Here is a 26,529-nt window from a genome sequence, read left to right on the forward strand (position 1 = left end):
TCAGAAGGAACGATCCATTCCACCGATGCATGAGGACACACACAATCAGTCTAATCACGAGGATGACCATAGCAGTAGATGCTAAGGGAGGTCAATTTTTTTCCAACATAAACAGGTGCTCATATTTTGGGGTTTTTTACAAGAAAGTAATAATAGTAATAACAGCGAACTGTAGGCAATAAAAGGGCAAATATTGATGTTCTTAAACAATACGATGCATATCTAATTTCTTTTCATGGGCTTCATTATTTTTTAAGAACAAATCCCGACCAACACACCCCTCACGACAAGAAGAGGTTATTCGGGACATATTCCACCCAAAGTTTCAAACAAAACAAGAACTGCATATGATTACTGGACTATGTAATCCCTAAACTATACATTTAACTGAGTCAATCTCCGGAAATATGCCAGGTCAATTTATGTAAAATCTGTTTGCATAGAGTATCATTGTTTATTAGTTCCTGTCAGGCGCAGTGAGCCCTTCCGGTGTCCACGATTAATGAAGGATATCTTTCACGGGATGATATCCTGAATCGATATTAGTTCAATATGTGTAATGTCAGATGGCGCTGTTATCGATTACATGTCCCACCCGGCAACAACTTCAGTGATTGATAGGTGGGTCCTGGGGAATATTGGCCATGCTCCGTGAACTAAACCCTCACGTGGGTATTTGATCATGGCCACATTCGACATTGACTTTACACATCAAAGATTTGATTGCGAAAAAATCGCTTGTTGAGTAAAATATATATGACAGTGTTGATATAACACGGAGAGGTTCAAGGCGCATGTGCATTTGTACAGGATAACGCTGGTATCTGGTTTTTGTCGTCAGATGGATTTCGACTTGCCTAGCGGTAGAATTCCATTGTTTATCGTCTCATGCCCCTGTGATCGAACGCATTTGAGTAATTAAAGCGTGGGTATTTGTTAGGCAAGGCGTTGAAAACATATTTTCCGATAACGTCAAAGTGCATGTATTGCGGTTCTTGAATTGTTTGTGAACTAGACATGTTCGTGCATTATATGCAAACCCAGACAGCCACGTGCATATCACAATCTCTTAAAAACAGATCTTCGTGCTTAAGCGAAAACTAAGATCGGATTTTAATGAGATTGGTGCATACCATGGGATTTCCCTGAATATACATCATACAAAGACACCACTTTCATTAACTGCTTAAAAACCCAACCCTCCATAAATATTAATATAACCTCATTATTAATTTGAATTTCAGACATCAACATGTAGCTAACCTCATTGTTGTCTACGTGTATGAAATAACAATGCAATTACAACGATCTACCGGACTTGAGGGGCGGTTGGGTAGCCTAGTAGTTAAACGTCACCCGGGTTTGATTCCCTACATAGGTACAGTGTGTGAAGCCCATATTATGGTGTCCTCCGCCTTGATATTGCGGGAATATTGCTAAAGGCAGTGTAACACCATACTCACTCACTAACTCACACTACCGGTGTTGCTTAAAGTTAAACGATAACTTTTGATGTTTGGCCCTGTCCCCCAGACAGGTGGAAAACGCTTTCAAACCAGACAAATCTGAATTCCTAAATAATCACAGTCAGTAAACATTAAACAAAACATGCAAGCTTTTGTAACGCTTATTTCTTGACTGACCTTGAACTTCAACGTCAGTTAACCATAAGCCTGAAACAAAGGTAGAATTCCTAGCATGTGTACTGAGTCTAATTCCGATAAAAACATCAACGTTTCATTATTTGAGGTTTAGGTGAAATGAGTTTAACGAAGCGTCCAAAAGCATTTCACTTATATAGCGACGTGCATGCACATGTGTGTGTGTACGTGGCTGCTTGTGCTAGTCCGGACTGATGCCGATTTTATAGTGCTGGCTCAGTGAGATATCATGCCACAGTTTAACATGAATATCCCACTTGTTTTAGCCCCTTAATGCCGAATGCCATGCTTTTGGTATCGAACCCCGGACCTTCCGCTCCCCGGGCGGACGCTACCACTAGACCACTGAGGCGGTCTGCATAATTTAAATAAGTAACGTAATATATTCGCTGACGTTAAACGTTTGAAATACACATTTACGCCATAGCATCTAGAGTTGATCTTCCAGGTGACATCATTTAAAGGCAACATTTACGACAAAGACACCATGGTTGTTCTACCCTGAATGGAACCATGACGATCCGGGGTCTTCACCTGCCCATGCATGCCGTAAAAGGCGACTGACGGGATCGGGTGGTCAGGCTCGCTGGTTGGTTCGTGCATGTCATTGAGTGGATCGATGCTCATGATGTCAATCACTGGATAGGCTGGTCCAGACTCGATCATTTTTCCTGCCGTCATAAAGCTGGAATATTGCTGAATGCGGCGTTAAACAACACGCCAAACTACCCTGAATGATTTGATATCGTGTGTGAGATGCCCATGGTGTCAATCACTGCATCATCTGGCGCAGACTCGATTCAGCCCACTGTCAAATAACTGGAATATTGCTGAATGCGGCGTTACATGACCAAAAAACAATCAAACGATGACTGACACCCAATCCACCAAGTTACCGAGCCAGACACCCCATCCATAAGTCGCCACTTACGAAAAGCATAGGTTGCTGTGGACCAATTCTAACCCGGAATCAATACGTGTTTGATATGATATTTTATACGCGAGAGTGTGTATTTCCCAACATTGACACAACAAGAACAGGAAAAATACATGTTTATTTGACAGTTAACATGCAAAAATAAACTATAAGTTTAAAAATCAACAATATGAATTGGACTTATATTGCATTTATAACTGTGCAGTATAACTGGCACATCGAAATAATGAGTGCCCCGGATTCAGGTTCAAATTCTTTGCAAACTTGTTCTTTGTTTTTTTTAACCCTTTTTCTGTTATGTAAAAATTACGCACATTTTCATCATGGTTTGAAACTAACATTTTTTTCAAAGACTTTCAAACGAAACACTTTGCAAGGAACATCAGCTATAGTTTCTTTGATAGACATTCCAAAATAACACACTGTTTGTGATTTGAGATGCACATTGACGCCATTAGGCGAGTTGTTCACTAGAAAGTGTAAAAGAACGCCACGTGTTGCTGAGCATATGCTTCCAATACCACGTGCTTACTGCAAGTATATGGCAATGGGATGAGTGACGCAAATGTTGAATTTTCACTTTGGATGAAATATGTTTATGTATGAAATTGACATACATCTAGTCGCTTATGATTGATGAGTGAGATTGGTAGAACCCCGCTTTGAACAGTATTACTGACTCATCATGGTCGGTCATCTTAATGTGCGAGTCAAGCCAGACCAATGCAGGTCTAATATGTGAAATCTACGAGCACGGGCATGGTATTGACACACCTAATGGAGCCGAATCTAGGTTTCGAGCCCAAGACCATACGTTTATGGCACGCCTATGGGATGCAACTCTGCAAAGCAAATAGACGACTGAGCCCTTTTCGCTTATGGAAGCTGAAGAAACGCACCGAATATGCAGACTAACAGTGTCTGAATGCATAACTTGGGTCACGCATAGTTTATCACAATAACGTATTTTGCACTGAAACCTTATGATTTCCCAGGGCCCTTGTTAACATAGTTAACAGGAGAAGGCTTTTTTTCAAAATGTAAGGCCAGAATAATCTGATGAATTTTGGAATAAAAAGATTGTTTGCTTTCAGTAGATTTATCGCTGTTTCTTTAAACATATGTGAAACGTGTACTCATGGATGATCAAGCTCCATAAATTGGAGCAAAATGCCTGAAACATACAGACCAATATCTCTGAAATCTTTAATTAATCCTCGACCCTGTATGGCTAAAGATATTGCCAATGCGACGTTAAATTTTCATTCACTCACTCAATCACTCAATCACTCACTCTTTAATTAATCTGTGATGGCTGGCGCGTGATTCGTGATGCAGCGACGTCACCATTCAACAGTGAGATGCAACACGTGCTGACTCTGTCAACTCAGCAGTGAGACGCAACACGTGTTGATTCTTCCACTCAGCAGTGAGGTGCAACACGTGCTGACTGTCAACTCAGAAATGAGGTGCAACACGTGCGTTTCTTCCACTCAGCAGCGAGGTGCAACGCGTGCTGATTCTTCCAACAAGGCAGTCAATATCAGTATCAATATATGTCCCTCACGAGAAGACAGCAACACTGTTGCCTGGACCACCATGTACTTAGCGGTATGCGTCATAAGCTTTCGAGGCTGGTCCCAATGTTTCTTGCATAGTGATTTACGAGTGTCGGAGCACCACGTACGTCTGTGAGCAACCCATGTAATGTTAAATTTCATGACTTCGTGTTCAAACTGTGTTGTACAAAATTGTCTATCACATGTTGACAAGGTGACACTTTCAAATGGTGACCTTTATGTTGACCTTCGTCTTGGCGATCACTCAGTTGTACTACTGTCTGTCACATGTTGAGATGGTGACCTTTATGTTGACCTTCGTCTTGGCGATCACTCAGTTGTACTACTGTCTGTCACATGTTGAGATGGTGACCTTTATGTTGACCTTCGTCTTGGCGATCACTCAGTTGTACTACTGTCTGTCACATGTTGAGATGGTGACCTTTATAACCGGGTTGAGGAAGTCATCCTTCTCGGCCGATTCCGTCGACATGGAGGTAGGTGGCCTTTCAGATAGCTGCTTGTTCCACTGCAGTGCCCTGTTCATCGCGTCTGAAGTGGAGAAATTCCGTATCAACTAAACAGTCTCACTGAATGTTATGGCACGCACCGAGTTATAACCCATACCTATAAATCACTATTACTCCTAACATGTAATACAAGAAGTCAACCTTCCAATAGTCCACGCTCCTTGCATGTCGAGCAATATTCCAGCAGCTCCGGCCATCGGTGTCTTCATTTCATAACATTTGCGGTACAATAGAGCATGCTCTTTTTTCGAAGAATTCAAAGAGAATCATTTAACACTTGCCTAAAAGTTGTTTGATAACGATTACAACATTCAAGGCCTCAGTGAACACCTGTGGTTAAGAGTGTGCACCGATCGATAACGTCGGGGTCAGGTCAGGTCAGAGAGTTGGTCGTTCCTATACGAAATCTTTATTATTTAACTTACAGCAGTCGTTGTTAATAATTTCAATATTTAAAAAAAATATACTGACATCTTCCCGAACACTCCAGTGTGTCATGTTCGGATACTTACTCTGTCCTGACATCTTCCCGAACACTCCAATGTGTCATGTTCGGATACTTACTCTGATCTGATATCTTCCCGAACACTCCAATGTGTCATGTTCGGATACTTACTCTGATCTGATATCTTCCCGAACACTCCAATGTGTCATGTTCGGATACTTACTCTGATCTGATATCTTTCTGAACACAGCTATGGTGGCATTTCTCTGCTCCCTAGCCGTAAGCTGTTTCGGGGACGATAGCGGTTGCCCGTAGGACAGTGGTCGTTTCTGAGAGGTCAAGTCAACACTACACAAGATCCGAGACTTCTGTCTCTCTACGTCACTCCCAGGGTCATCTGGACCCCTTTCACACACAGATGGGAGCGTCCCTGACCTTGCCTTCCCATTGTCAGACTCAACAACGTCCACCTTCCTGCCCAGACGTTTTCTCATTCCATAAGCCGTGTTGGGCGGAGCGGGAGGGTCGAACCCAAACACCCTGGGCATAAGCCTGTCGATATTGACATAAATCTCCCTGTTTCGGACTGGGGACTTTCCTCGAACGTTCAACTGATCATTTTCAGATTTTTTCCACGCGTCTCTATGCCGTCCGTATGTACCATATTGTGGGTCGGGCGAAGGGGACCGAGTACTGCTGATTTCTGGAAGCTTATGCTGTGAGTTTCTCGTTAAAAACGGCTTCTGTGTCTTCATCGGTGGAATCATGTGAGGATCGAAACTTTTCGGTCTGTTGGTGAGAGTATTACTTGCATGACTTTTTCGAAACAACGAAAAAGACGTTTTAAGGGACACAGGTCGACATGATGCAAGCCACGTCACAGTTTCCTCAGATGAAGTGCCAACCCGCGGCAGATGGTCACGATACACAACATCCCGCAAGGCCCCCGAGTCACCAGAGGCCGAGGTCGTCTGAGTAGACGTAGTAGAGTCTGATCTCGCCGTCATGCGAGGAAGAATAAATCCTTGTTCCACACCCTTCACCATGAGAAGATAGGCAGCTGAGGCACTGTCCACCTTCCTCTCACTCACTGAGTAAAGTAGTTCACTTTCATTAAATCCAAAGTACTGGGAGAGGTATCGGACAACGTTAATATCCACAGCTTCTGGCGTGACCTTGAGAACTTGGGGGTGACGCGGGACGGTTGAGTGGCCATCGTTGGTGAGCCAGGGATGAGTTAGAAGGTCGTCCATCATTATCCTCTTGCTCTCGAAAGGCTCCAGCAGATGACTTAGAAGGTCTTTGCAACCTGCATGCACGAACACATTAATATGTTATGACCATGTCAGTAAAGTCACGTTGCTCTTATCCCTTGTGCAAATATCGATTACCTACTTCTGACGCTTGAAAATCAATGAATTATTTAATCAACGTGGTGCACCTTTACTGGTTGCTGTCTATGACAGAGCAGATGAAAGTGACTTGAACCGACCCAGAGACTCATTAGGGATATTCTAAAAGGTATACATTCGTAATTGTTTATGCTTTGTTTGTTTGTTTGTTGTTTAACGCCGCACTCAGCAATATTCCAGCTGTATGACGGCGGTCTGTAAATTATCGAGTCGGGACCAGACAATCCAGTAGTTGACATCATGAGCATCGATATACGCAATTAGGATACGATGATATGCATCAACCAAGTCAGCGAGCATGACCACCCGATCCCGTTAGTCGCCTTTTACCACGAGCACAGTCACCTTTTACGGCAAGCATTGGTTACTGAAGATCTTCAAAGATCTAATTGTGTATGCAGGCGGGTCAAAGTCAATGTACCTGCTTACAAATTTCTAAAGTCCTTATATGTGTCTATCAAAGTATTCTTTTTAAATGCAGCAAACATAGCTTTTTCCAATACTACTGCATTGTCTTTGTTAACGAATGCTACTTTAATAGACAGTTGGTTGACATCACCTGGAGACAGACTCGCCGGAATCCGACAGCCTTGAAGAATGTTGGCGTGGATCTGCTGCAGAGAGGAAGGGGTGTCTGACATGAACGGTAGCCTTCCGCTCAACATGGTGAACACACACACGCCTCTGGAATACACAATCGTAAAATATGTTGCACACGCACAGTTGTTCAGTTTCTGGATGCAATACAGTGAGTCAACAATAATAACATCGCCTTTAAAAGTGTAAAATAAGAACTTGCTCATCACATTTAGCGATTACAGAAATACAACATTTGTAAATTATAGTGAACTTGACCCTCTGTAGACGCCTGATCAAACTATCCCCTTGTAGACGCCTTATCAAACTATCCCCTCGTAGACATCTGATCAAACTATCCCCCTGTAGACGCCTGATCAAACTATCCCCTTGTAGACGCCTGATCAAATTATCCCCTTGTAGACGCCTTATCAAACTATCCCCTTGTAGACGCCTTATTAAACGATCCACTTGTAGACGCCTGATCAAACTATGCCCTTGTAGATGCCTTATCAAACTATGCCCTTGTAGACGCCTGATCAAACTATACCCTTGTAGACGCCTGATCAAACTATACCCTTGTAGACGCCTGATCAAACTATCCCCTTGTAGACGCCTTATACAGCTATCCTCTTGTAGACGCCTGATCAAACTATCCCCTTGTAGATGCCTTTCAAACTAACGCTTGAAAGTGGCTTGGGTCAAAAAGGTTCAGCTATATTTAATGGTGCTCATGACGTAGCCAGTTGTTTATTTATTGTAAATTACCAATCTAAACTATCACAAACTAACTCTGTAATCGTCTACTGTGAACTTGTGATCTTTGAAGTATTTTTCACACTGATAACGACTATCGTATAATGTATAATCTCACATGCTCCATATATCTGCGGCGGGTCCGCCCTGCTTCCCCGTGAACATCTCTGGGGCAACATAAGCAGGGGCCATCCCCTGTGTAGGGTGGGGCGAACCGGGTACAGGGTGGCTCCCCTGGCCGAAATCTGGGACACACCACAGAAACAAGTTATCACACTTCTACTTAAACTGTATAACGATGCAAATTGTCATGAGCGATACTACATTACAGAACTAATCAATATTATGTCTTGTAATTATACATATACAGTCGGACCCCGTTATCTCGAACCTAGCGGGACAGTGTTGTAACTTCGAGATATCCAGACTTTAGAGACAACGCGGTATGAACAGATAGATCAAGAAACGGTAGTATAATAACCAGAAAGTGCCGCCATGTTTTGATCATATCTACTCACGATATATATTTGTCAATAAATACTACCATAACGATTGGATAAAATTCAAAACATGTATAATTTGTTGACAAATTGTTTAAATGGCACTTTACTTTTATGCTAGAAGGTATTAGATATTAAATTTGCGCTTCTCAAAACTGTTAATGTGGCAAATGCCAACTTCGAGATAAAGGTACAAAATTCAATAGTAAAGTCAAAGTTGGGACCGAGTCCAAGGTTCGAGATAGCGCTATGTAACTTTATCTCGAATTCGAGACAAGCGGGCAAATTTAAATGTATTTATTTAGTGAGGTGGTCGGGACTTGAAAATAGGTTCGAGACATCGATACGTTCGAGATAACGAGGTTCGACGGTATGTCTAGTAACCATGGATTGGGGTCCTTCGTTCAAGAGAGTCTTGGTTGTGAACTAAAGGAAAAGCGAGATACATTGTTTCATTGTATTTCACCCCACTCCCATTTTCTAGAGGCCAAAATGAAAGATATTCTTAAAAAACATAATCAAGTCATGATATTTAAAACAGTACATTGATATATTGATGACATACCGCTTATTTTCAAATTGAAGTCCTTGTCAAGCAGGAAGTTGTCCAATCGAAGGTCTCTGAAGCACGAACAGTACAGGTGAAGGAAGTAGTCAGGTTGTTTGTGAAATGTTTGTGTGAGCTGCTCAGTCCATATATCTAAAATGAGCTGACTGATGTGTAAGATGAGTCAATGCTTGAACATCGTGTATGACTATGTTTATGTAAAACGCGAGGTGGGCGGTCGGGTAGCCTGGTCTGGTAGCCTGGAGGCGGTCTGTACATGTAAATCTCAATATGTGAGATCACATGTAGTAGATCGCTATATGGCTTGGATAAAGCAGATGTGACCGTAATTTGTACTAACTCCCATGCTGCACCACTACCTGTATGGTCAGACTCGCTGACTTGGTTGATGCATCCCAATTATGTTCATCGATGGTCATCATGTCATTCACTGGATTGTCTGGTCCAGATTCGAGTATTTACAGACTGCCGTCATATAGCTGGAATATTGCTGCGTGCGGCGTTAAATAACAAACAAACAAACAAACCTGTGGACAATGCCGGACACGTGCATGTGGTCGACGGCCGACACCAGCTGGGCGGCAAACTTCCGGGTTTCGTTCTCGTCAAGACACCGCCTATATTGTAAGAAATTGTCCTTTTAATACATGTATATGTCATATGTAAACATCATCAAGTATTTAAATGGATACTTTGTACAGCGTTGATACGGCTCCTTGTACCCTATAATCTGTGTAAACTGAGAAGTGAAAGAGTGAGTGAGTTTAACGGTGCTAAAGTATCGTTGATGTTTACCACTGTGTTAAAACCAACAAACTATGGTATGGGACGACAAACCAAACATCTTAATTAGGGCGAACCAGAGATTCGAACCCACGAAGACCGTATCACATATAAATAATATTCTTGTGGTATGAAACGTTAACTCGTCATGGTCGCCTGGGTTCGAATGGGTGAACAATGTGATATTGCTGGACAGTTGATAAAACGGCGTAAAACCATAATCGTTCATATACTCGCAATAGACAGACATGTAAGTTGTAGCAGGATCACGAGGTGTCCCGCTTAAGGTTTTATACCACGAGCCGGAGGCGGTGAGACGCCTAAAACCCAATTTACATCCAGTGATCCTGCTACAACGAATTTACATTACCGACATGTTTTAATATTAGATTGTAAACTAATTAAAACAAATTCAAAATTGAAAGAAAACAGCTGTTCGATTGAGTCGAGGTTAACGCAGGAAAAGCATGCGGCGTTTGCTTCGAAGCGGGGTGTAAGGGATATATTATCTCTCAGAAATCCACGTGCAGGATGTCTTGCTCGTGGTGGGGTATAAGGGATTTATTCTCCTCTCCCGCTGAGAAATGTATTTCCCTCTAAGGCGGGAGACACAGTATTTTATCACGTGGGCCAATCATATCTTATCATTCTGACATGGAGGTATGATAATGAACTTGTAAATGTGTCTGATATCCTCGTCCTGAACATCCCGGTCGGAAGTGATCTTCAGCAAACCATGGCAGTCGTAAGAGGCGACTAGCCGGAACTAGAGGTCAGCCTAGCTGACGCGGTTAACGCATGTCATGGTATCCCAGGTGCGTAGATTGATGCTCATGGTGTCAATCACTTGATTATTAACAGACCGCCGTCATATAGCTCGGATATTGCTGAGTGCAGCGTTAAACAACAAACAAACACACTCATATCCGAATGCTGAGCCAACGATGTGATGATGTCTCACTTTTGAGCCAGGTATTGACAGAAGTGCCCCCTGTCGGCCATCTCGAGAACGAGGTAGTAGCTGTTTGGTGTCTCCATAGCCTCGTAGAGGCGGATGATGTTGGGGTGATGGACATACTGGGATAGAAGTGCCTGCCGCCGGAAGTGACGTCGTGCAGCCTCTTTCTGAACCAACACCTTCTTTGGAATCACCTTTACTGCCACCTGCAAATTAATGTGAATTAATGTGAATTAATGTTAATGTATGTGTCAAGAATCAACGACCGTGCAACGAGCTACCTTCGTGCATGTCGGAGTTGGTTACCCTAAAATGCTACTTTACAACGAATTTAAATGAGGGCATTATTGGTTAATTCAGCAGCTTGTCAAACGAGGCTACTACATGGATCGGGTGGTCAGACTCTGTGATTGTATTGATTGTTTGTCTTCGTACCGCAGCGGTATGGAACCCTGTTCATGATATCAATCACTGGTCCGCCGTTGTAAAGCTGGATTATTGGCGAGTGATGCCTTAGATAACAAACAAAGAGACTTGATAAAAAATAATGCTAAATTTGCTCTGTACCTCAGCAGGAACTAAACGCTAAAGACATTTGAGTGGTTTTATATTAGTATAGATGTACACATGCTCGTGATGGCAATATCACAATCATATAGTAACGGCGGCATGTTTTCCCGACTACATTTTGTATGTATTACAATGCTGTCACTGCAGATTCATATTCAAATCCCAACCGTAATTTCCTATACCAAACGTTTGAGAAGTTTGACGCCCAGAATGATTACATATGAGGCTATCTTGACATAAAAGCTCAAGTATAAACCCCCTCTATAAGCTGCTATTGATTGACTTCGGTCGCAATGCATCTGTCCGTGTCCCGCAACCTTGGCTACAGACTTACTTACTTAAATTAGGAATTTAACTTGCGCTTTCCGACATATGCGTATTTCGCGCACGGGCCCACCAGGCCATTTGGTGTTTGGTCGAAAAGGGTATGCCCGAAAAGGCGAGGCAACCTAGGTGGGGCTTTTTAGGGTTGCTTACTTAATTTGGAAAATTTTGAAATATGCCATGCAAAAGGTGTGTGTGTGTGGGGGGGGGGGGGGGGGGGGGGGGGGGGTAAAAGGGAGTTTGTGTGTTTTTATAGGTTTAGAATTTTAGGGTTTATTGGCAGCTTGTTTATTGATCTTTTAATTTTAAATGCGGCCAAGTAGGCCTGTTTTGTTTAGATTTATGCCTGTGCTTTAAAGGTTTGTAAGTCATTTAGGGGGTTTAGTACCGTTGCTAGTGTCATTTGAGTGTTGCAGTTTAGTGTGGAGTGGAGTCTTGTTCTGTGTTGCTGGTAATAATGTGTGCAATATAGTCTTACGTGTTCAGGCGTTTCTTTCAAGTTGCAGTGGGGGCATTTACCGGTTTGGGTTTTTTTTAATTTGGTGTAGGTGGGAGTTTAACTTAGTGTGGCCTGTTTGTAGTTTCGTTATTACTCTGTCAATTGTTTTGGTTTTATGATGGATTTTTGTTGTTTGGAGTGGCTTTTGTAGCAGGTGTTTAGTTTGCAATCAGATTTCTGATAGTTATTTTGCCACAGACATTGCACCGTCTCCTATGTATATTGCTTCCTGTGCACACAAAGGGCCATGGTCATATCCACGCTGCTTATGTCGATCTAATAATACCTCGACACAAATGGAAGAAAAATAACAAAGAATACAATAGTATGGGATTACCCCCAAAGACGGTCTCCATGGGGTGGCGACATTTAACAACATTTGGTCATATCCAACCCTCATCAATCACAAAGTTCATAAGCATAGACAGAGTTTTATATTAAGAAAGAGTCCATTTCTCACGTTCGACTTAGCCCAGTGATCGTTTTAACAACTCGCCCATTCGGTGTGTGTGGAGCATGCAATGTGACCCCACTCCTTGTTGTAATTGTCAGCATTGTAGTGGATCTGTTTAGAATTACCTGTCTAGAATAGGCTTTCAGTGAAAATGTCATAACAGACTGTCGGTGCGAGGCTGCATAAATACACACGGTTAGTTTATTCTCAATTTACAAGTAACCTTAAGCATACGAGACGCAAGGGGACAAAGTAGAGTGTCGCCGTGACTTGTCAAGTGGCTCCAAAGCATTAGACAGGTTGTATGGTTAAAAAGTTCTATTCAAAATAACACCAAAAGGATTTGCACCTTATGTGAGGGACATTTTCTTTCAAGGTTTACATTTATCATTTTTATTGCAATATATATCATGTTATCCTAGATAATTTCAAGAAACGTTTCCAAAGACAAATTTCTTCCACGTATCCGAGAAATATAAATACAGCAAAGACCAGTGAGTGAATGAGTATGGTTTTACGCCGCTTTTAGCAATATTCCAGCAATATCACGGCGGGGGACACCACAAATGGGCTTCACAAATTGTACCCATGTCGGGAATCGAACCTGGGTTATCGGCGTGACGAGCGAACGCTTTAACCACCAGGCTACCCGACCGCCCCTAGCAAAGACCATATTGTAAATAAAGTCATGATCCAAGTTAAGTCCCAACAGGTCTGAAAGAACTGTTTTCACCCTGAAGTGTCTCAAAGTAGACAGTAAATTCATTCAAGAATCGTTTCGCAGATCACAGCATTAACTCGAATTAACAGGTACCAAAGATTGAAATCTAGTTAACAGGAGCTTCCAAACAGACGGAACATAATGGACAGTCAGGATCCAAGTGAAAATCTTGGGAGAAATATCCTTAAACGTTTGTCCTGTTTTCTCATATTCCAACATGGTAACCGAACCTTTGTCGCCTCTATCTGCACATGTAGCTCGGCACCCGAGACGATATCTTACGATACACCCGCCTATACCCGGTAGGCGGTGAGCAGGCCACAAAACATCGTCGCAAACAATGTCAGCCTGACCCACCGCCAACTAACAAAACCCAGTTCTAACATATGCTCACCACAATTAGACTAACATCTGGTCTCTGAAATGAACATATTTTACAAAATATAATAAAAGGCAGCCCAGAGACTTTCTTCATTTTCAGATACTGCATTAATCTAGACTTGCAAAGCATGATAGACTTGCATGGCCTGTATTGGATATATTTGTTACAGGGTCTGACTGACAGACTAAACCACAATGCATACGTCAGGCTAGTATAGAGTGAGTGAGTGACTGAGTTGGGTTTAACGCCGCTTTTAACAGTATTACAGTTATATCACGGCGTGTCAGCTTAATGTGGGAGGAAAGCCCGAAGTGATGCAGGTCTAAGACGTTTACCATTTCGGCGAAACCTAGAAACATAATCGGGGCGAACCGGGATTCGAACCCACAATCATAGGTTTCCGGCGTGCCCAAGGGACGCAACTCTGCACAGCGAATCGCGGCGCCTTAGACGACTGGGCCACCCGTGCCCCCGGTTAGTATAGAACCTGCACTTACATGAAGTATGTATATGCACAATGCATGCGTCCTGACTAAAGAACCTGCTCTAACATTCAGCAAGTATACGCATTGTGAGATCAGTGTTACTTCCAATAAGGCGGGTTCCTTGGTGCAGGGTCTTTGTAGTGTATGTCCTGCTGAAAAGAAGCCTTATGAGATGGACTGTTCACAATCGATATTGTCATCTGTGACCATAGTATGTATAATGTAAAACTATAACAGTATTAATTCGGGGGCACAGATGGCCAGTCGTATAAGGCTCCGCAGTTCGCTGTGCCTCCCTGTTCTGTGTTGCGTCCCTTGGGCACGCCGGAAACCTATGATTGTGGGTTCGAATCCCGGTTCGCCCCGATTATGTTTCTGGGTTTGTCAGCACCGCACCCGTGCTCGTGGGTTTCATCAAAGTGGTAAACGTCTGAGACCTGCATCACTTCGGGCTTTCCTCCCTCATTAAGTTAACACGCCGTTAAACTCAACTCACTCACTTAGTATTAATTCAACCCCCTAAGAGTCAACCCCCTAACCTCACTGCAAGCATAATGAGAAAACGTACACAAGGAAAACAATGTACATATAACTCCAGCTATAGTTCAGCCCACCACTCCATTGTGAATAGTTGATATTCAACAAGGAGAGACACTGTTATTTACTGTGATGTTTGGGAGGTATTTGGTCATGAAATGTGACAATGTGACAGACATGTGACAAACTGCACGGATTGCAGGGTACCCGACAAGTAAGGGTGGCCAGTAATCACACAGGCTATTTCGGGTTCAAGTAGAGCTTTATTCCTTTCAAGGTTGACTGTATCTAGTGAAAATTGGAATTAAAGGCGTTTGGTGGTTAAATGATGGATACGGAAGTTTTTTAGGGTCATTTGGTTTTTTTGGTTTTCTAGGAATTTCAAGATACTTAGTTGAATTTTCAAGAACATATCTTGAAATTTCAACTTATTATCTTGCAATTTCAAGGTAATTTATATTGAAATTTCAACTAATGTATCTTGAAATTGCAACTTAGCTTCTTAATATTTCAACACAGCATCTTGAAATTTCGACTTAGTATCTTAAAATTTCAACTTAGAATCCTGAAATTTTAAGGTCATTATCTTGAAATTTCAACTTAGTATGTATCTTGAAATTTCAACTTAGTATTTAGAAATTTCAACATGGCATCTTGAAATCCCAAGTTAGTATCTTGAAATTTCAAGAAAATACGAAAAAAAAAACCAAATGTCCCTAAAAGACTTCCGTAGACAGGGCATCCTCTCCTCTACGTCAATTTAGTGACATACATTTTACCCCATTTTGTATACTAAAACCGTTTACTGACTGACAAATGGATAAAGAATTCTACCGTATCTACGTCAGCATCGCATTTCATGGTCTTAACCACCGGTCGTGTCTTGCCTTGAAAACAGGACACCGTGTCTAGCCTAACACACAAGACACAGGTCTGCCCTAACAAACAAGACACCGTGTCTAGCCTTACAAATATGACACCATGTCTAGCCTAACAAACAAGATACCGTGTCTATCCTAACAAACAAGACACCATGTCTAGCCTTACAAACATGACACCATGTCTAGCCTAACAAACAAGACACCGTGTCTAGCCTAACAAACATGACATCGTGTCCAGCAGCCTAACAAACAAGACACCATGTCTAGCCTTACAAACATGACACCATGTCTAGCCTAACAAACAAGACACCGTGTCTAGCCTAACAAACATGACATCGTGTCCAGCAGCCTAACAAACACGACACCATGTCTAGCCTTACAAACATGACACCATGTCTAGCCTAACAAACAAGACACCGTGTCTAGCCTAACAAACATGACATCGTGTCCAGCAGCCTAACAAACACGACACCGTACCTAACAAACAAGAACACGGACCAGAACAACAATATGTCGCATGTAAACTTTGCAGGAGCACGCAGCAAGGACATGAAATACCTTGTGATGCGATCATGGAGATATTTATCATAGTTCCCGTTTGTTTGATAAATGGCCTCTCAAGGAGCGTGATAAGCGTATTTTCAGCAGCAGCACTCAATAGTTGAAAGGTGCTAGTCTTGGGGAAATAGCATTAATGTACTTTGAACGCTTTCATTAATGTATTTGATTTCAAGCTGTCTCTAATATCACATCATATTTCCGCCAGTATTTACCCAACATTGAGCCCTTTCAAGCTCGCCATTGTGAGCGGCATAAATATCAGCATGTAAACACCGCCCCTCGATTACCATTGTTTGAACAGTTTCTTGACATTCTACGACCGACATGCACATTGTCAACAACGTGACATTAAGATCTGCGCTTTCAGCAGGCTTATTTATATATTATATATATGAAAGTGCATATACATGTGCGGCAATATATCCATAGTGTAAGTCATTAACGTCTTTCATTGAGAAAACCACGAAGCTACTTCAAAGATTTGTCTGTTGGGTCTTGGTCTCTTGAGCTATGTTTCAGCACGATCTCACTCTGTATTCTGTGTGATTGGAATCGACTATAAGAAAGCCTTTACATGAGCAACACGCAAGAGGGATGGAGAAACTAATGCATTTGTGGAGAATAATGAGCAAGTGGGTCTGAGTACTTCGGTGGACTTGTAAATTAATGATGAAGTACGCGTCCAGCGTCCAGTGATTCCTGTCAGTGAAGCTCGTGTTGAGGTGGACGTACAGGGTACAAGCTAAGTGGTCGATATACACAATTACATCCTTAAACTCCCATGTTCTCCCTTGTATTACTTGACAGTAATTAAACCAGTTATCACACACGGAGAAGACACACGTGACAAATTTGGTTTAGAAAAGAATATTTCCTGTTAAAATTAATAAAACCTCTTTTGTATCAAAAGGTCAATGATGCGTAAAAGTTTCAATAAAAGATGCTTACAAGACAAATAACTTTTATTGGGACTGTAAAATAAGTTCATTGCAAAGAAATAACATCATTCGGTTCACACCCAAATTTAGTAACAGAACTCACAACTTTGAAAATACAATCATAATCCCTTACGTGTGTTTACATGTAGTAGCAGCGGTAATGCAGTGAGTGAGTGAGTGAGTGGGCGAGTTGGGTTTAAGCAGCTTTGAACAGTATTCCAATTATATCACTGCGTATCAGTTGAACGAGGGAGGAAAGCTCGAAGTGATTTGGGTCTCAGACGTTTACCATTTTGGTGAAACCCACGAGCACGTGTATGGTGCTGACCGACCGATAAACATAATCGGGGCGAACCGGGATTCGAACCCAAGAACATAGGTTTCTGGCGTTCCCATGTGCGGCGCCTTAGATGACTGGGCCATTCGTGCCCCCTCCGTAGTTAGGAACACTAGAACGTAAAACGGATGTAGGTATATTATGACTACCCCTCCTCGCTTCCAAACCACCACCCCCCAACCCACCACCACCACCCGGTAGTAAGGAAAGTGATGTCCCAATTCATAAAACTTGTATTGTCAGCAACAACCTACATTACAAATGATGTGATATGACCTGTGACTACACACACCCCATACACTGGCATGAGTATACAAATGTACAAGACGTTAGTTTTGGAATGCAAATATGACCTATTGAGTCTGTGGTCGGCATTAATCCCTCTACGTTGTAACAACCCATTGATAACACATTGACCTAATTACCCCGAATGTTGGCGGACGCATAAATCACCTACCATTCAATAACTTACACACAGCTCTCTAATGTGACAATTAATCGCGTGGATAAGGGAGCTGTATAGAGACCGAGGGAATTACAACACGTGTGGAGGTCTTGGTATAGGGAGGAAGTAGGAAACAGGCGGGGCATTGAGGATGGTTTGCTCACGACGAATAGCTAGAAATGAGTGAGTGAGGTAGTTGGGGTTTGACGCCACTTTGAACAAAATTCCATTGCGTGTCAGTGACGAAAACCCAAGTAACATAGACCTTAAACGTGACCACACCCGAATTCTATACATGTCGTGTTCGTGCAATACGTACAGTGGCAATATTGTAATTACAAATCTGGGATTCGAACCCACGATCATAGGTTTTTTAAGCAACAGGGCCACTCGTGTCCCCATACAATCTGCTATAGGGACTCCCAGAGAGGTGGTGGGTGAGGACAGTCTACAGTGCAAGACAGCAGCTATCTGCTATGTAGTGGAGGTCCTTACAGACACGGGTGCGCTGTAGAAGGTTTGCTAAACGTTAATTACTACACAAGTCATCATAGATGGCGTGTGGATGAATTTGTACAGGAGTGGCTATCTTGAGCTGATTGCTAATTTGGCATCCAGTTGGGAGTATCTCGACAGTTTAATCAGTTATCTACACGGTTAATTATTCCAGGAGTCCTTGGCTGGAAAATTAGGCTGCACGTCTTAAATAGTATATGTCGCTAGCTCAATACAGTCGTCACGTTTTCCCCGATACAATGTTCAGTGTGGAACATGAGAATATATTCCCCTGCCCCTGCCCCTGCCCCTGCCCCTGCCCCTGCCCCCATGTTGGGCATTACATCCATCTTCGTGGAGATGTTTCGTAAAAAATTGTGCAAATTGTGATACACTAGAATTTTATTCCTCCATGGCGGCCATATTGAGTTTGGCGGCCATATTGGATTTTTTGGGTGGCCCTATATCTGAAAATATTTGGAATGTCCATTTGAATGGAACTGTGCCAAGATTCATGACTTTTGTCACAAAGTGCACACTTTACCCAATATCCTTCACGGAACGGATCCACTATATTCACTACCATGTACAAGCAATACCAACATACAGAAGCTCTGGATAACCTCATATATAGGGTACTGATTTCATGTTTCTAGTATACACCTACACGCAGAAGAAAACTATTTCTCGGGGCATTCTTAAGAAGCTGTAGTGTCAATGAAGACAGAGTTGATTTCAATGTATTTATTCTGTCAATTCGACGTTTGGCTACAGAGGCTAGTGCATTTATCATACACGTGTTTGAGATCGAGAGTGAGATCGTGCTGAAGCATAGATCAAGAGAATAAAGATCCAACAAACAAGCCCTTGAAGTAGCAACGGGTTTGCTGTATTAAAGAAGTTAATGACTTACACTATGCATATATTTCCGCATATGTAGGATGTGTGTGTGTATGCGTGTGTGAGAGAGAGAGAGAGAGATCGTGTGTGTGTGTGTGTGTGTGTGTGTGTGTGTGTCCTGAAAGCGCAGATATTAATGCTACGTTATTGACAATGTACATGTCGGAGAGACTTTACCTCTTTCGACCGTGCTGGATGATATAAAAATATATACCTCATATATATAATTTCTACTTATATATAGGGGGTATATACTTTGTCTACTGGCCATTAACGAGTTCCTGTGCTACTAGCATCTGTACTGACTGCATCCATGCCTGATTCGTCGAATACACATATCGCCCGATTTGTGTTTCCCAGATTTAAACATATGAACAGATCAGGAAGCACCCAACAGCAACACACAGATACAACTAGCCTTGCACCAAGGCTGTACTGAAAGAAATATCCATGGATGTGTAGTAATTCTATCCTCCTAATAGGCAAGTCTAGATATGTGGACAGAACTCCAGTTTCATTCGGGACAACTTGTTATCATTTACATAATCTACAAATAATGATTTTAACTAATGATTATTGCCTTAGAGACTTGTGCAAGTCTAAGATGCAAAGCCCGTTGTGATGGGGGCATGTGCGTCCAATGTTACTACCAACAATATGTAAGACGATACATTTCTACACCTTAATTCAAGAACACAAAACATTTCACCATGGACATCGTAATTGAAAATTAATTATATAGCAAGTGCATGTTAATTAAGCTAAGGCGATGTGCCGTACTAAAAGCATATGCCGATTAAAGATATATAACTAATTATATGAACAACGAAACCGTAATTATAAACTGGCCGGAGAAATTTTACACCAGACAATCAAATATTTACGAGATTCCAGCTAGGGTAGAAGATATTTGGTAAACGATTATTTGGCTGAGAACAGTCATAAATCGTATGCTACACGCACTGAGTGGCTTTTGATCAATCTTTAAACAGATCACACATTAGTAATCAGGTGGGACAAATTAGCACTGTTGCTATAGAAACATAAACACTAGGGTAGGCGGTAAACATTAAAAGTACATATGTCTCTACTCTATAGGCATATGTTGCAGTTTGTTGTGGTATAATTTGCCTCATCTTCCCGAGGCAAGAGAGTTAACTGACTATAAAAGTCATGTGGAAACTGGACTTGTGAAGTCAGTTAACACTCTCGCCTCGGGAAGATGAATTTGCCTCGACTTGGATAACATGTTTTGTCACGTTCTTGTCACATTATTTCATACCAGTCTCAAAAATCAATACACTGTCAGCATTACTACATTCGTCACCACTCGCCCCTTTCCGTAACCTGCAAGAAGACTCGTCCCCCTATCGATGAATGATATGTGCCAAAATACGACAAACCAATCAGAATGCGCGTATGATTTCAAGTTCTTCGTCAAAGAATCCCTCAGAAATATTTTTTGATTTTACATATGTCTTGCATCTAAAAATATACCCAGGACACAGTTAAATGTGCTCAATCATACTGCATAATTCCGCATGTCCCGATGTGCTTTAAATTGCATCTGAATTATATATAATATATGGGGAAATGTATGTGAACCATCACGCACTGAGTTGACATGCCCGTTTGCGCTAAGACGGAACCCGGTCGCAAAAATGGCCATGAGAGGGGCACGAGTCGCTATTCGGCTTGTCCCAGAATAACACGAGTTGGTCACGAAATGAGCATTACTACTCAAATAACCATAAATATACAAATAACAACCATCTCTACAACCGGGTATTGTTAGTCACCACATCAAAACATACAAAGTCTTATCCTGAAAGGATGTTCGAGCATTTTTTTTTACCCTCCATACATTCTTTTACAGAATATTCCTATTTTATCTTGGAAAGAATGGGAATTATCATTTTTCCAGCATTTTCAGAAAAGTGTTTTTCACAACATAAATATCCAGCTTCTCAAGTTGATAACTATATATTAGTTGTATTTAATGGGGACAAGAATTATCGGATTATCGGCACACACGTCATTGTGTGTGTGTGTGTGTGTGTGCGTGCGTGCGTGCGTGCGTGCGTGCCTGCCTGCGTGCCTGCGTGCGTGCGTGTGTATGCGTGTGTGTAAGCGTGTGTGTGCGATCGTGAGTATGTAAAAGGGGCATAACGCTTCTTAAGTCGCCCAGTGAACTTTACGGTAATTAATTTATCGAACTTGGGCAAGAGATCTTTTTTTATAACAAATCTTCAAAACGGTGGATCACGTAGGTGGCCGAAGTTCTTGGTAATGTTAGCATAAACGCGCACGACACTAATTCCAAGTAGGACGTTTCTGTAGAAATCAAACACACATTAAACAGCAGGTGCTTGTTTGTCCATCAATAACGGCCAATGTTTATATATGTCAATAACAATGAATACTTAGACGCGATACGGAAAATACACGAGAAAGATTCGATGACGTAAACCCCGCCTTCTCGCCACACTGCTCTCCATGTGACAAGGCTTTTCATATGGTGTGGATTGTTATTCCGAAATAGGATTCTTCAATGCAAATGCTTAGACACATTCTTTTGATTTGATTTTATTTGTTTGTTGGTTGTTTGTTTAACGCCACACTCAGAAATGTTCCAGCTATATAACGCGGCCTGCAAGTATTGGAGATTGGACCATCCAGTGATTGATATTATGAGCAACGACTTTGAGTTATCATGGTCTGTTTATTATTTCTTTCTTTAATTCTTCCCTCTTATTTCAAGAATGATTTGTCTCAATGATATATTTGATTCTCATTGTGTCAATCACTGGATTCTCTGTTCTAGACTGGAGTTGTTACAGATCGCCGTCATACAGCTGGAATATTGCTGAGAGCAGCTTTAAACAACAAACAAACAAACAAGCAAACAAAATAATACATAAAAGACAACAGTAATTTACTAACCCGAACCAGTCGGCTATCAATCGCATAAACCACAGAATTTGCCAACGGTGTTTCGTCCAATCTATTAGTTGTCCTACTAACGGCTTTTATTTTCAGGGAACTTTCCAATGACCAACTTGAAAATGATTTAGTCTTATTTATCAGAGCTGAGTGAATGTCAAGTTAGCAATAAACCCAAGAGAGCCAATCAAATTTGGGACCCCAAACAGTTATTGCGTAAACATCGTGCACTAACGACTTACAAGAGCTACTTGCACAGGGTCAGTCGGGGGAAGAGGTTTACCAATGGCTATTGGTGGCGTTAGGAAAATCGTAAATCATCGTGTATGTTCAGCCTTCGAGTTGAGTGAGTGAGTGGGCTTGGTTTAACGACGCTTTTAACAGTTTTCCAGTTATCTCACGGCGTGTCAGCTTAATGTGGGAGGAAAGCCCGAAGTGATTAGAAACATAATCGGGGCGAACCGGGATTCGACCCACCCACAATCATAGGTTTCTGGCGTGCCCAAGGGACGCAACTCTGCACAGCGAATCGCGGCGCCTTTAAGTCTAACCTTCTTACATACTAAATGACAAGGGCGGATATAGCATTATTAAAAGGGACGGGTCCAAAATATATCATCACGAAGAGTAAGATCAACGATATTTTTAGAAAAATCTGTCTTTTTCTAAATATGTAAATAAAAAATAAAATACCCGCTTCTAAATCTGATATAAAATGCACTTGTCTGATCATGCTTTTGCACACTGAATAAAACTTTCTTTCTCTATCAACCCGCTGTCATGATGTGAAAAAACGGCATTCAAATAAATATACTGACATGCTGTCGGAGTTCAAACAATATATTAACCCGTTCCTATTTATCAGCTCCCATTAATACAGGTATGATATCGTACAAAACTAATCGTTCTGTCAGATCAGTTATAACATACTGCTTGGTCGTCAACACAGTCATGTAACAATGAACGCGACGTGTATATTATAGAGGAGCTGTGCCGAGCGAGGCAGCAGTCGTCTTATCGCCTGTTCCGCCGGTAATATATAGTATAATTACAGACACTGGGCAAATACTCCTTCGATTTCAGTGTCCAACAAAACAGATCCTATTGTATTACTTACAGCACCCGTTTGTTAGCGGAAATTGACAGTCGACGATAGAATTATATGGTCATTTAAACTACGATACCAATTACTCCATTCGTCACCACTCGCCCCTTTCCGTAGCCTGCAAGGAGACTCGTCCCCTCTATCGATGAATGATATGTGCGAAAATACGACAAACCAAATCAGAATGCGCGTATGATTTCAAGTTCTTCGTCAAAGAATCCCTCAGAAATAATTTTCGATTTTACATATGTCTTGCATCTAAAAATATACCCAAGACACAGTTACATGTGTTCAATATGCCGCATGTCCAGATGTGCATTAAATTGCATCTGAAATATATATAATATATGAGGAAATACATGTGAACCATTACGCAACGAGTTGACAATTATTTTAAGTATGCCCGTTTGCGCTAAGACAGAATCCTATCGCAAAAAATGGCCACGAGAGGGGCACGAGTCGCTTTTCGGGTTGTCCCGGAATAACACGAGTTGGTCACGAATGCTATTCGACTTATCCCGGAATAACACGAGTTGGTCACGAATGCAATTACTCGTGTACCAAATCGAAGGGATTCTCTTCGGGCGAAGGCCATCAAACCAGTCTAAACTCCCAATTACCCTTCACTTCGTTATATCTTTTTCAACATGTTAGTGTTCAGTCACAGTTTGTGTTTACAAGTATGTGTCATACTTCTGTGTGACATATACACAAGTTAATGCGATATACGTAAAGATTAAGGATCAGGTGGCTTGATATCAACACGTTACATGCATTTGACAAGAAAGTCCAACATTCTGGGATTTTTCCTATACTTAGTTGTGATTCCACATTTCTACACGTATTTCATTTTGAGACAGGTTTCCATCACTGAATACGCACAAATTGTAGGGCCCGCTGACTTGGTTGATGCATGTCATCGTATCCCAATTGCGTCGATCGATGCTCACGATGCTCACGATGCCAGTCACTGGATTGTCTGGTCCAGACTCGATTATTTACAGACCACCGTTGGTTGGTTGGTTGGTTGGCTGGTTGGTTTGTTGTTTTACGCCGCACTCAGCAATATTCTAGCTATAGGACGGCGGTCTGTAAATAATCGAGTCTGGACCAGACAATCCAGTGACTGATATCATGAGCATCGATCCACGCAATTGAGATCGATGACATGCATCAACCAAGTCAGCGAGCCTGACCACCCGATCCCGTGAGTCGCCTTTTATGACAAGCATATTCACCTTTTACAGTAAGCATGGGTTGCTGAAGACCAATTCTATCCCGGAATCTTCACGGGTCCAGACCACCGTTATATAGCTGGAATATACGCCGCTCCGGCGTTAAACAACAAACAAACTAATTGTTGGCATGCTATGACAACGGAATCCTTCATTGAAAATTAAATTATATATATATTAACGTTTTAGTTTATAGATGTGACTTAATAAAGCCGTGAACACTGCACCTAGATCTTAAAGACCGGATATATTGTGTACCTAGCTAGGGTTACTATGATTCTGTTTCTTGAAATACACGAAACAATACAACAATATTGCTCTTAGTCATACTATGGTTGACATGCAAGTCGCTTTTGAGAGTTTAGTTATTAACATTCAATTCAATCCTTCGATAATTTTGTGTGTGGTTATTTTTCGTTAACGCAGCACTCGGCAATATTTAATCCATATGACGGCGGTCTGTAAATAATATAGTCTGGACCAGACAATCTAGAGATTAAAATCATGAGCATCGATATAGGCAATTGGGATACGAAGACATGCATCTACCATGTCACCTGCCTGACGACCCGAATATGCATTTTGTCGCCTCTTACGACAGTTAAAGGTTGATGGAGACCCTTATTCTTACCCGGAATCCCAATGTGCCTTCGATTGTATCTACTGCAAATGGATTTAACTATCTATTTATTGTTCTTATTTTAGCTTTCCTACATATATGTACTTACAGGAGAAATATTTTATTTGACCAAACGTATTTATATGTAAATGTAGGTTTTGTCCTACGAGACTGAAAGATATCAAAAAACTTTCAAAATTCATTCCGATTATTCTCACTACTGTCAACACGACTTATGTTGTATATCATACCAGGACGTATGTGTCTGTCTTCAATCACGTGTAAGTTAGCACATAGTTGTAAACATTCTGGAAAACGTGTTCTTGTACCACCGTGGGTGGTTTTAAGAATAAAACGACTTGACTTGAAAACAGTGAGTCAGTGAGTGAGGATGGTTTCACGCCGCTTTTAGCAATATTCCAGTTATATGACGACCGGGGACAGTATAAATGACCTTCAACCACGGGTCCCGTAAAGATACGGTTTGTATAGGTCTTAGGCAACCCCTGCTTGTCGTAAAAGGCGACTAACGGGATCGGGTGGTCAGGCTCGCTGACTTGGTTGATGCATGTCATTGTATCCCAATTGCGTGGATCGATGCTCATGATATCAAGCACTGGATTGTCTGGTCCAAACGCGATTATTTACAGACCGCCGTCATATAGCTGGGATATTGCTGAGTGCGGTGTAAAACAACAAACAAACTTCACACATGGTACCCAGACTTGATAAGCAATGTAAACAACATGCATGTATGTAACAAATGTTCTATTGGTGAAAACACTTTCTTAGTAAAGTACAGAATGTAGTACTTTCATGGTTGAGTCACACTCCCAGAGTGACGCACCTAATCGCTAGTACAAGGTCAGCGATCTACCCAACTCACCCCTCTACACACAAAAAAGAGACTAAAATCTGTGCTTTACTAAGAAAGTGTTATCCCAAATATAACATTTCTTACATTGAACCACTTTCTAAATGGCATTGTGTATTTATTTAACATGCATGTATGACGCAAAATTGATTGACGAACCACACGGTACACACCGATCAATGTAACAATGTTACACTTACGGCAATATCTCAACATCAGGGCAGGCTTATAACAAACACAACCGCATACACAGAAATGAATATACACCTTAGAAAGAAACCGCAGCATGTCAACGTGACAAAATGAAAACGGGCTGGCTTAATACATACCCGTTCATGTGCAATGTTGTGGGTTCCTAGCCTGACCGTGGTGTACCGTCCTTCTCCGATCTTCCTCCCGAGGACATACTGTCCCACCTTCTTCTTCCTCTCACCCCCGGGACTCCCCTCTTCAGCCCCCTGGGAGTCAGCCATGGCTCTCCCGACCCTCAGCTGTCTTGTGGCTGGGTGTTCAATATCCTGTCATAGCCAGGCCTAACA

At 41.8% G+C, this 26,529-nt stretch overlaps 1 protein-coding gene across 1 annotated transcript; it reads right to left on the minus strand.

The window, feature by feature from the left end:
- Positions 1-4,299: 4,299 nt before the first annotated feature.
- On the minus strand, positions 4,300-26,529 carry LOC139474989 (hormonally up-regulated neu tumor-associated kinase homolog A-like). The gene is made up of 8 exons (XM_071258194.1): positions 26,320-26,529; positions 10,689-10,891; positions 9,472-9,561; positions 8,942-8,997; positions 7,995-8,121; positions 7,104-7,228; positions 5,356-6,441; positions 4,300-4,709 (listed from the first exon to the last, which is right to left on the minus strand). Exons 1-8 carry the CDS (start codon positions 26,461-26,463, stop codon positions 4,570-4,572), a joined length of 1,971 nt encoding a protein of 656 aa, XP_071114295.1. The 5' UTR covers positions 26,464-26,529; the 3' UTR covers positions 4,300-4,569.

Source organism: Haliotis cracherodii, unplaced genomic scaffold, assembly GCF_022045235.1.
Source record: "Haliotis cracherodii isolate W230 unplaced genomic scaffold, xgHalCrac1.p SCAF_3, whole genome shotgun sequence".
Taxonomy (NCBI): Eukaryota; Metazoa; Mollusca; class Gastropoda; order Lepetellida; family Haliotidae; genus Haliotis; species Haliotis cracherodii.